Here is an 11,805-nt window from a genome sequence, read left to right on the forward strand (position 1 = left end):
GGTCACTAGAGCGTGCCAGACACTAACGCTAATGGTGCCACACATTATGTTATGTGTATCCACAACAAGTGTGGCACAAATAAATAAGTCATGGGGCCACAACAACTGTGGAGCATGAAGTATGGGGCCACAACAACTGTGGAGCATACACTACGTGAGACACAGCAATTGTGACACGTAGGATACGTAGGGCCACAACAACTGTGGAGTACGTATTAACGCACTCACAACTGGTATAGAAACCTGTGATGTGATGCGGTAATTGGCAGGAACACACGGCTCAAGGGGACCTGTGTAGCACCCATATGGTCACTTTAATTATTAAGTCTATTGAATAAGATTCCAAGTTCAAGTCATGTTTCACGTTATGTTATATTCAAGATTACGTTCAAGCAATCATTGTAATCCCATGAGACAAGAATATGTTTCAAGTTCATGTTATGTTATGTTCACGTTCACGTTATGTTCCAAGTTTACATTTATGTTATGTCATGCTCAGGTTCAAGTTATGTTCAAGCTCATGTTCAAATTATTCATGTTCACGTTCATGCTATGTTTCAAGTCCATGTTATGTTCCAAGTTCACGTTCATGCTATGTTTCAAGTCCATGTTATGTTTCAAGTCACGTTCATACTAAGCTTCAGTTTCAATTTCAGTTTAAATTATGCCAGTTATGTTATGTTGTATGTCAAGTTATGCTATGATTACTTATGATTTAATTATGCATTCATGCTTTTACTACTATACATGCATCATTAACATGTGTGAAAGTTTTCTGTTAACTTGCTGAGATTTGTAATCAAATCTCACTGTGGTAATCCCAACTACCATTTCTCCCGAATGGTAGATTTTGTTACAGGATCTGAAGGAGAATCAGGAATCGACCAACTGGAAATGATCGACTAAACAATGATGTGACGTAGATAGTAGTACAATAGTTACCTCATTACTACTTGTATTTGTGGTGTTCAATCTCCAATACTCTTTTGATCACAACCATTTTGGACTGGTGTTGTGATCTCAGTTGTTTAGTACGTCAGTATGTATGAAGTATGTTTTAAGTATTTGAGATATTTCGGTTTGGTGCATAGTATTGCTGAAGAAAAAAATTATCTTCTACGAATATTGCATAATGCTAAATGCATGTTAGGAATATTGCATCTTATATGTCATGAACGAGAGCAGGTAACCTTGTGTTGTATGTCTCGACTCTTTAAATGTCCATCCAATCCCAAGCAGAATTTGGGGGCGTCACAAAGAGAAATGACAACGTTCATGTTCATAATCACACTTCTCTTTCAATTGAGGAGACAAATGTTCCGATCAAGCACATCTATGAAGACTATAAAGAAGCGTGGAAGGAAAAAATTGATCAGCAAAGCAAAGAAGATAAATGGTATCCTCCTCCTCCAAACTATCAAAGTTTCTCTTTTGATGCAGCAGCACATGATCAATTGTCAGTAATCTTAGCAATTCAAAGAAATCATAGTGGAGATATTCTTAGCATAATAACGAAAAAGGTACAAACCACTATCCCTTTAATTGTAGAAGCACAAGCAGCGCGACTAGCATCCAATATGCCTTCATTTCAAAGTCTTGCGATAATGGAAGGAGATTCTCAATCAGTGATTACATCCATTGAAAGCCCAGATACCTCTTCATTCTAGAAAATATCAACTATTATTGAGGACATTCAGCACATAGCCAATCTTCATCAAGACTGAAAATTTTCTAAAATGCATCGATCTCAAAATCGATGTGCACACTTAGTTACGCAATAGGTAGCTACCAATCATGTTTTTTGAAGTCTACATTTAGATAAAATCCCTAGATTTTTTTATATATTGATAGTAAAAATGATCTTCCTTAAACTTTGTATCATTTATTTAATTTGCTTGATTAAAAAAAAAAGGGAGGGACGACTATATTTTGATTTTAATGCATGAACTCATTTCATTGGTCAATTATCTCCTTTACAAGAAATCGAGGAGATAAACTGGTTGATGGCATCCAGAAAATATAGCAAACATACCGAATGGGATTGTTCACAAAGGTTAGCCATTTGCTTGTTGGACTTATCTGAATTTAACTTAGTTAACTATAATTTTAAGCTAAGTCTCGTTCAAAATCCAACTCTCTAAATTTATCTTAACTCAAAATCTCTTTACACGTAGAATTTACAATATTTTTTTAATTTAACACTTCTTTATACGTGGGACCCATAACTTTTTTCAACTTCTTATAAATATATCTAAATTCATCTTAACATCTAAACACATTTACGTTTGGAGCTCAAACTCATCTCAACTCATCATTATAACTTTTTCAAATTCCAACACAAAATATAATAAACAATTCAATTTTTTTAAGTCCTAAAATAATAATAATATTAAAAATAATATTTTAACAATATTTTATTATCTCAACATAACTCACTTAAATTTATCTTAAATAGATCCTACAAAATTTATTCTATCTTCTCAATTTATTATTATTTATAAAAAAATTCAACTCAATTCTTATCCAAATGCAATAAAAAACTAGCTTTCTCGTAGCTTTCAGATCATGCTTGCACAGTAAAGTAATGATATGTCAACCTGAATGCGACGAGGAAGCCAAGAAGGCCGTAGCTTACTTGATAAGGAGTCATCGAGCATGGCTATGGAAAGTAGTTAATAAACTTGCACCAAGTTTGTAAATAACTTTTTGTTTTCCTTTTTTATAAAAAGTAAGTTGCTATAAGTTTTTTCTTCCAAAGCATAATTTAGCAATCATCTTCTCAAACTAGAAAATAAATCATAATCCATTCTCTCCTTAAAACTTTGAAATAAATACCCTTAGAAAAAAAAAGTTGGAAATGATAAAGGAAAAACATCAAAAATGAAAAAAATAAAAATTAATTTTAAAAAAAGAAAAAAAATTAATAGAAAAATTAACAAAACATGAATAATTTTCCACCAAATAAAAATTAATAGGATATTTCACCTTTTAAATTGGTACATGCTAAATTCTCAATAGTTTAGAGAGAGCATCGTAAAATGAGGAATTTCTTCACCTTTTTTCTTTAAGATGGGTGAGGGTTTGCTGGATTGTACATATGAATGCAATTTATAAATTGCTGACAGAATGCTAATCAAATTTGTAATCAAACCAGAATAACCTGGGGACATAACATCCTGGTAAGCATGATAAGATGCTGCATTGGTTTTCTAATAAGTAAATAAAAATAATGTCCTTTCTTCGTTTATCCCCATGAAACATTTAGAAAGCACAAGAATGCAAAAGGGTTAAGAAGAGTAAAATATAATAGCCAGTTCTTCAAGGGCCAGACCATTTCACATTGAGAAATGAGGTTGAGGATTATAGCTTTCAGTTTTCAGAGAGCAAAAGTTGAATGATTCCGCTTTGGAGATGGGTTTTCTTTTGGCATCGGAGGAACGATTGAGAGGCAGTTGGACAAGCCTAAGAATATCACATATATTGGGCATATGCGCTGGCTGCAATGAAGCGACCATGTCGAGAACACCGACCAATAGAGGCTGTTTTAGGAACTACTTCTCAACAAGACCTCTTTACTCTGACTTTGGTTTTCTTCTTCTACTGGTTGCTTGAGACCCATTTGTATGCCTCCCAACAAACTTTAGAATCTCGTCAATCAGAATCACGGGGAATGCAACAACCAAAACCAAGAGCCATTCATTGAAGCTGAGGGGCACGATGCCAAATACTCCTGCCAGGAATGGCACATAGAGGATCAAGAAGTGCAGGCCAAATGAAACAGACATGGCCAAAAGCAGCCATGGGTTCACCCACGGGGGCATTGTTAAGAGGCTTCCATCCTCAGAAAGGGCATTTAGGGAGTTGAACATTTCAATGGAAACCAACACCGAGAGTGAGAGTGTCATGGCTTTCACTTTACCACCATGGAAATAATCACAAGGGCTTTCAAAAGTGATCTCCCGACTGCCTGCTGTGAAGGGTGAAGCAGTAAAGTTGTTCCAGGTTGAGCACTGCCCCCAGTTGGAAAGTTGGGAATATGTGACAAGGGTGTGACCATCTCCACTGAGGTCGATGCCCAGGAAGGAACCATGGGTATACCAAATGATAAATACACCAACGGTTGCTATTCCAACATACAGCCCGATAACCTGTGTGGTAGTTAGGTAGATATATTATAAATTCAATTAAAATCCTGATTATTATTAGTGGAAAGTACCTAAAAGAAACTATAAATAGTAAATGTCAAAATAATTTTGGAGCATAACAAAAAGGATAAATACCAGATAGCGGAATAAAATCCAAGCATTAATTAGTGAGTCATCGCTTCTACGAGGTGGCTTCTTCATTATGTCTGCATCTGGAGGATTGAATCCCAAAGCAGTTGCAGGCGGTCCATCGGTAACAAGATTAACCCACAGAAGTTGGACAGGTATCAGACCTTCAGGAATACCTAAAGCCGCTGTTAGAAAGATGGAGGCGACCTCACCCATATTGGACGAAATCATGTACCTGAATTATCATATAATACACATTTCCATATCTTAGTACAAAGAGTCTAAACTAAAAAGGCAGAATAGTACTCAAATTGTTGAAAGGAGATATACAAGTTTAATGTGTAAAACTCAACCGAGGGTGCCTTCCAAACTACACCTGATCTTGGCTATGCAAGGATTAGATTTATTTTTCCTTCATGTGTAAGGATTAGATAATTATACAGCTTGAGTTGCAGGAAGTTCTGATAAATGGACTAACAAATATCAACCATAAATTCCAGCTCTACGATGAGGTAAGAATCATCATAATTGGTTTTTTTTCACGGTAACCTTTTGGAGAATGAGTGATGATGAAATCAACAAATTGGCGGTATTGTGGCATACACTCAAAGTTTCTCTTTCACATAGTAAAGATGCAAGGCACACTGAATTCCAGTATTCTATGTGCCTTGTAAATGATTTAGCCTATAAATATTCCATGATCACTGACAAGATTAGAATCTGTTAATGCAAAAACAAAATGAACAAACTCAACATCAACATAGTACCACATTAATATCTAAACAGAAAGCACATTAGAAAAACTTGAATGGAAAGTTACAAGTAGAATGGTGATGTCCTTATTTATAATCAAAGGAAGGGTCTGAGACCAACATACACAGGATACAGAAAACTCTAATCCTTACCAAAAAAGAAAAAAAAAAAATATCCCAAGCCTAAAGTAGGAAGTATCTGAAACCTCCAAAAAGGACAATACATTTTTTAATCATAACTAATCCAAATCAAGCATTTTTTTATTTGATAATTTGTGCACATACCTAGTAGATCATAAACCCACAAAACCATGATACCACTGGTATAACATGGACAACTCCATGCGTTCCACACCACTGAAGGAGTACAAAACTTAACATACCCCTCTAAACAATCTAAAAGCTACATAGAGGTGTCCATGCTATAATAGCTCATCCATCCCAACCCACAGGAGATAAAGCTAGAACCACTAAAATAGACCTTGAACCGGTATAAGCTCAAATCAAATTTCAGAGCAGACTTGGGGTTTGGTGAATTTAAAAGCCAAGCCCTGACAGAATATTTTGATTTCTGTTGGTGCATTTTTCGACCACAGGCCCACCAAGATAGTCAGATGGCCCTCTCCTTCGTGGGGAGAGAGGGAGAGGGCGGGGGGATTGCTTGAAGTGTTCATCCTTGGCTAGCTTAATAATAAATGAGAAAATAAAGGGGCAAAGATTTACGTGGTTGGGCAGTGAGGCCCACATCTACTGGTCTTGGGTGCGAAATCCACTATAAATAGGGTTAAATACAAGCTCTCTAATCCTCTCTAAGCTCTCTACAATCACTCGCATGGAGATAGCTAGGAAAGACCCTCCAGAGGCCCCCTAGTTCACCACCCCTCTTTCAGAAGTCAAAGTCCCCTTCTCTCTTGCCTCTCCCCCTCTTCAAGTCAATTGCCTTCCTTTATGTCCCCTCCTCCCTCAGTTTTATGTCCCCTCCTAGCTTTATTTCTAATCAAGTCTTGCAGCTGGCAGACCCTCTATTTCTCCCTTTCTCTCATACATCCTTGCATGGTGGGCTTTTAATATAACATGGGCTCTCTTGGTGAGCTCATAATTACTCACTCATTTTATCCCCAAGAATTTACATTATAATCCTTTAAAAAAAGAAAAGAAAAAGGAGGAGTTTAATTTGACTGAAGATGTTGGAATCTAAGACCTTTAATATCCACCTTGATCCATGAACCAAAACAAAAAAGAGAAGGGGCTTTTGTTCTTTCTCCTAATAAACATTAAAAAAAATTAAAATACCTATCAAAAAATAAAAAATACAAAGACAATTTCACACCAATTACAGAACAATTGAAGTGCAGGCACAGGTTTGTCTGCAAATTGAGGCACAAGTCCAGACTTGGCTGGGCAAGGAACAGCACCACAAATTCTAGCCCAAGACGATGATCCACACAACCCAACCCAACACAGCACATGAGCACCCCTAGATATGATCTGACCCATTAATCTAAAATTTGAATGACACTTCAGAACGCATCAGGCCTCTGGTATACTAATGCAATTTAATTCATTCATCAAGTTAGATTCTATTTACTAACAACCGAATAAAGAGGAATTTGTTCCTAGCCATTTATTTACCTTGTCAAGGCTATGTACTTTGACGCCTACAAAAATCAGCCAAAACAATCTATATGCTTTAGACTATTCCATATCAATACACAGGCCACCAAACAGACCGAACTCCTACCATCTCTAAATAGAAGTAAGCTTAACTTTGAGGCACGCCCTTTTAAGAGCTTTCTTTTCCTAATGACTGGTACGTCCTTTGAGAGCTATTGAAAAAAACAAGTAAACACTGATCAAACCTGATAAAAGCCTTCATGTTGTTGTAGATAGATCTGCCTTCACCAACAGCAGCAACAATTGTACTGAAATTATCATCTGCCAACACCATGTCTGAAGCTTCTTTTGCAACCTGAAAGAAGGGAAATGGTCAGATACAAAAATTTGAGTTACAATGAATGTAGCAAGACGCCAAGTTATAAACTTTGTTAGGCTTTATTTTGTGTTGGAAAATCCTTGCCTCAAAGCATATTTTTTATTTTTAAAGATTAGTGATGAATTACGGGTTAAGTCAGTCATTCATCACAAAACAAAAAAAATCCAAGTTCGTATTTGAAGTTCAAGTTCAAAAAAGACCTTGTCTGAGTAAATGGTCATGTATTTGTAATATAAATCTGATGAAGATGCCCTTGGCAGCATTGGAGAGGTAATTCAAAATTCTACATCTTTGTTTCATCAAAACTTTCCAACTCCAATGTTTAGTAGGCCGAAACATGCAGTGAAGAGAAGACTGAAAAATATGGACAGAAATGACCGAACAGAGCTATGGACACTTGGGGGCCGAACGGAGAAAGTAAAGTTTTGCACAAATGGTGAATGAAGCACCGGACACTAGAGTTCCAGACGCTCCACCAGAATATTTCCCAAAATATTCTATGCACGAATTCATTGAGGAAAACCCATAGAGAAAGTCCATATCAGTTTTTCTAGAAGATTTTGTATTTTCTACGAGCTTTTTAGTGTTCTCCTAGAGTTTTGGGGTAAATTTTTCAGGCTATTATTTAGTGTGTAAGAGAGAGTAATTCTCGTATTAGTGAGATCAAAGAGAATGGTCTCCTATAGTAGCTCTTAAGCCACACAAAGTTCTCGACATTGAAGATTTGAGAAGAAGCCACCGGAGTTTAGGAGAGGAAGCCATATAGAAAAATTTTCTAGAGGCCATGGAAGCTGCTGCAGCAGGAGGCAAGTGAGTCACTTTTCTGGTACAAAGAGAGTTTGTTACCAGGGTTACAAGTGGAACTATTTTGTACAATTGAATTCTTCCAATGGATTGGTATTCTCTAGGTAGGCTACCCAAAGTCATCAAATTATTGTCTTCATTTTTTTACTGCTTTACATATTTGGTGATTGGTTGTATGAAGCGTGACTTTTTAAATCTCTTAATTCATATTAATCTGTCAAAATTAACAAAAACACCTATTCACTTCCTCTAGGTGTTAATAGTCAATATAAAAAATTTCCAAATTTAACCAGGACTCAGCGCATTGGTGTTGCAATTTTAGTCGGAAAAATACAGATCCATATCCCTTATTCCAACTACTAGTGCATATGCCACATAAGTCCTATTCCACAACACTGACCAATTCATTTTTGTAGCATGCATCTCATTATGGTAGTTCTAGGGTTAATACAGGCACTTCTCCCAAACTGATTTCTTTTTTACGAGTCACCTTCCCCCTGATTATGCAAGTCATTTAGATCAACCAATTGACAAGAAATTTTCCTCCAAATGCATGAATAAAATTATTGTTTACTTAATGAAAAGAAACAATACCTCCGTTCCAGCGATGCCCATTGCAATCCCAATATCAGCAAGTTTCAAGGCAGGAGCGTCATTCACTCCATCACCGGTCATGGCAACCACCTCGCCCTCCTCTTTCAGCAACCTCACAATTTCTTGCTTGTGCCTTGGTTCAGCCCTAGAAAACAGGAGCCCACCATTTTGTTGTAGATGGGCTTTTTGATCACGCAGTTCCATAAACTCTTTTCCTGTTATACTCGTTGAACTTATATCTTCATTAGGTCCAAATACACCTATTTCACGACATATTGCTTCTGCTGTATTCTTATTATCTCCAGTGATAACCATAACACGTATCCCAGCTGCTCTACAGTCTTTAATTGCGTCGAAAACCTCTTCCCGGGGAGGGTCCTATGAAGATTTGGAAAAATGATAAACCCAAGAAGGTTATGATGGAAATATGAAGTGATGAAATGAGTAAAAAATGAGGACTTTCGCAATGTCAAGACTTACCCTCAGTCCAACCAAGCCAACAAAAATGAGGTCACTCTCAATTGATGAATAATTGGAAGGATTAAGTAAAAGAGCATGAGCATGATGATCTTCATTGCCATCATAGGTTTCAAACTCGCGGAGATCAACTTTGTATGCAAAACCAAGGCAGCGCAGTGCACCAGTAGACATTTCCCGAAGAGAGTCTACGATGAGTTCCTTTATATTTTGATCCAGTGGTAAAACAGAACCATCAAGCAACTGAATCTTTGTGCTCCTCTCTAAGACATTCTCTACAGCACCCTGCCACAATTGAGCATCGAATGTTTAATATGCTAAACCAGCACAGCATTGAGAGAGAGAGAGAGAGAGAGAGAGAGAGAGTACCTTTACTAGCAATGACTTCTTCCCTGACTTTGAGTTCACAATTACACCCATGGACTTCCTATCACGATCAAACTCAAGAGTAGCAATCCGATGTTCATACTCGTTCCACAGTTGGCAGCAACCTAAACAGCATAAAAATTTTAATTTAAAAAACAAAATCAGCAAACCAAGTAAATTATTATTATTTTTATAAATAGCAGACCAAGTAAAGAGAAGCTTTTATTTCTTTGGATGGTGAAGGGTGAGGAACGAAAGAGAAGCTCGGCAGTTTCAACTTACGCAGTAAAACGCTCCTGCTCGTTGATTCATAGTTGGATCCTTCAGGGAGGCCCATCTTCTCGACTAAAACCTGAAAGGCATAGAATGAAGATTCAATCGGAATCTCAACAACAATGTCAGTTGCTTGTCAGAGCAGGTGGAAATCAACAGAATACGATACCGTAACTCAATTTTGCAAATTCTTTTAGAACAAGTTATCATCCACCCAAAAGTTCTTATGCTCCGTTGTGTATCAAGAATGGGGTCCATTCGAAGAGGGAAGGGAATCAGTCACAAAAGACAGCAAACAAAAGTGAATTGTAAAGATTTTTAAAAAAAACAACGGTTTTACCTTTAGAGCTGCTTCAGTAGGCATTCCATTGGCTACGTACTTATTCTCTGAATGAGCAACTTCGGCATCATTGCAGACAGCAGCTATCTTTGCAATCATTTGAAGATTAGCATCCATACGTCCCATTGGCCAGTCATGTATTCTCCCGTCCGATGGATTATAAGTCGTCCCATCAACCTTGAAAGTTCGTAGCCGATCAACACTACTTCCCATTGCCACAAGCTTCGCCACAGCCATCTGGTTTGTAGTCAGTGTACCCGTTTTATCCGAACAAATCACAGTTGTACAACCCAGAGTTTCAACGCTCGGCAGCTTCCGCACAAGGGCATTCTTCTTAGCCATTTCACGCGTACCAAGCGCCAAGCACGTGGTAATAACAGCCGGTAAACCTTCGGGAATGGCTGCCACGGCCAATGCCACCGCAATCTCAAAGTAATAAGTACACTTCTCGAAGGAAAACTTGAAATTCATAGGCCACCCATCCACATACTCCCAAGTAAGAAAGTACTTCACATTGATGAGCCACACAACTGCGCATATTACTCCAATTATCATCGTCAGCGCCTCGCCAAACTCATTCAGCTTCTTCTTCAAAGGCGTATCTTCCTCGCTCTGCGAAGCCTCGTGAATTTGCTCATGCACCTTCCCAATCTCTGTCTCCATACCCGTCTGAGTAACCAAGCAAATACAATTCCCATTCACAACAGTCGTCCCCGCAAAAACCATACACCGTTTCCCCTGAATATCAGCGTCCTCCTGAACCGCCTTATTGGACTTATTCACAGCTTCACTCTCTCCAGTCAGTGACCCCTGCTCAACCCTCAACGTCGAGCTAATCAAGTCCAAGACGCGCATATCGGCGGGGACCTTATCCCCAACCCTAAGCTCAACGATGTCGCCGGGAACGAGCTCCTTTGCAGGCAAATTGGGGAGCTTTTCACCATTGCGAATAACCGTGGCGTGCTCAGATTGAATCTCCTTGAGGGCTTCGAGTGCCTTCTCGGCATTGCTTTCCTGCCAAACTCCAACGATTGCGTTAACAATCAGGATCAGGAAAATTACCAGTGGCTCCACGAAGGCAGTGATCTCCATCTCGCCGCCCTCCTCGCCATCGTACAAGGCGAGGACGAAGGAAACGACAGCCGCGACAAGCAAGATTCGGACCAGAGTGTCTTTGAACTGCTCTACAACCAGCGACCAAATCGACTGGCCCTCGTGCTTCTCCAGCTCGTTGTAGCCGTGGATCTTGCGCCGCCCCTCCACATCGATGGACCTTAGTCCAGATCCCTTCTTCACTTTGTAGTGCTCCTCGCATTCCGAAATCTGTTTAGACCAGGCCGGGAATACATCTCGATCGGAGGGCTTAGGGCTGACGATTTCTCTTTTGCCATAATCTTCTCCTCCCTTCCCCATGGAGATCACCGACTGCCACGATGATCAACTGGTACGAAGCCCTAACTACGAATCTTAATATGAAGAAAGCCAAAAATTGCCGAGGATACCGAAAGTATCAATCCGATCTATAGAAGAAGATATAACGCTAAATTCTTTTAAAAATAATTATAAAAAAAAAAGTAAATAGTGAAATAAATTTAACAGATCGAAGTAATTTCGAAAATAACTAACCGAGATCTAACTGGTTTCCTAGAGGCCAGACTCCTTTTTATAAAGTGCTTGTTTCTCTAGAAACAGTGAGGGAGAAATGGTTAAAGAAAAGAAAACAAACGAGAAATGAGCTTCAACTATCGAATGAGACGGAATAACTTGGGAGTAAATCCTAGCTTTATTGTAAAATTAAGGATGTTTGAATTTTATAAAACTTGTTCTACCTATTAAAACTATATTTTTATTGAGAAATTTTCTCTTAATGATGTTTTTTTTTTTCTCAGTTGTTCTACACTTCTACTTACTTATGAGTCCTAACAACTATGA

The 11,805-nt window shown here is 38.2% G+C and overlaps 1 protein-coding gene across 1 annotated transcript; it reads right to left on the reverse strand.

Annotated features, from left to right (window-relative positions):
* Nucleotides 1-3,174: 3,174 nt before the first annotated feature.
* Nucleotides 3,175-11,596, reverse strand: LOC108989234 (calcium-transporting ATPase 1, endoplasmic reticulum-type-like). The gene is made up of 9 exons (XM_018962775.2): nucleotides 11,500-11,596; nucleotides 9,874-11,393; nucleotides 9,543-9,612; nucleotides 9,264-9,385; nucleotides 8,898-9,179; nucleotides 8,418-8,795; nucleotides 6,886-6,995; nucleotides 4,281-4,509; nucleotides 3,175-4,148 (listed from the first exon to the last, which is right to left on the reverse strand). Exons 2-9 carry the CDS (start codon nucleotides 11,284-11,286, stop codon nucleotides 3,573-3,575), a joined length of 3,180 nt encoding a protein of 1,059 aa, XP_018818320.2. The 5' UTR covers nucleotides 11,287-11,393; nucleotides 11,500-11,596; the 3' UTR covers nucleotides 3,175-3,572.
* Between the last annotated feature and the right edge of the window lie 209 nt (nucleotides 11,597-11,805).

This window comes from Juglans regia, chromosome 3, assembly GCF_001411555.2.
Source record: "Juglans regia cultivar Chandler chromosome 3, Walnut 2.0, whole genome shotgun sequence".
Taxonomy (NCBI): domain Eukaryota; kingdom Viridiplantae; phylum Streptophyta; class Magnoliopsida; order Fagales; family Juglandaceae; genus Juglans; species Juglans regia.

Bases quoted from the DNA above. Each gene is read 5' to 3' on its own strand.
- LOC108989234 (XM_018962775.2), bottom strand. From the start codon at position 11,286: ATGGGGAAGGGAGGAGAAGATTATGGCAAAAGAGAAATCGTCAGCCCT. The intron at 9,180-9,263 runs GTACTCTCTCTC...CAATTGTGGCAG, and splicing joins AGAAGTCATTGCTAGTAAAG to GGTGCTGTAGAGAATGTCTT. The intron at 4,149-4,280 runs GTATTTATCCTT...ACTACCACACAG, and splicing joins GGATTTTATTCCGCTATCTG to GTTATCGGGCTGTATGTTGG.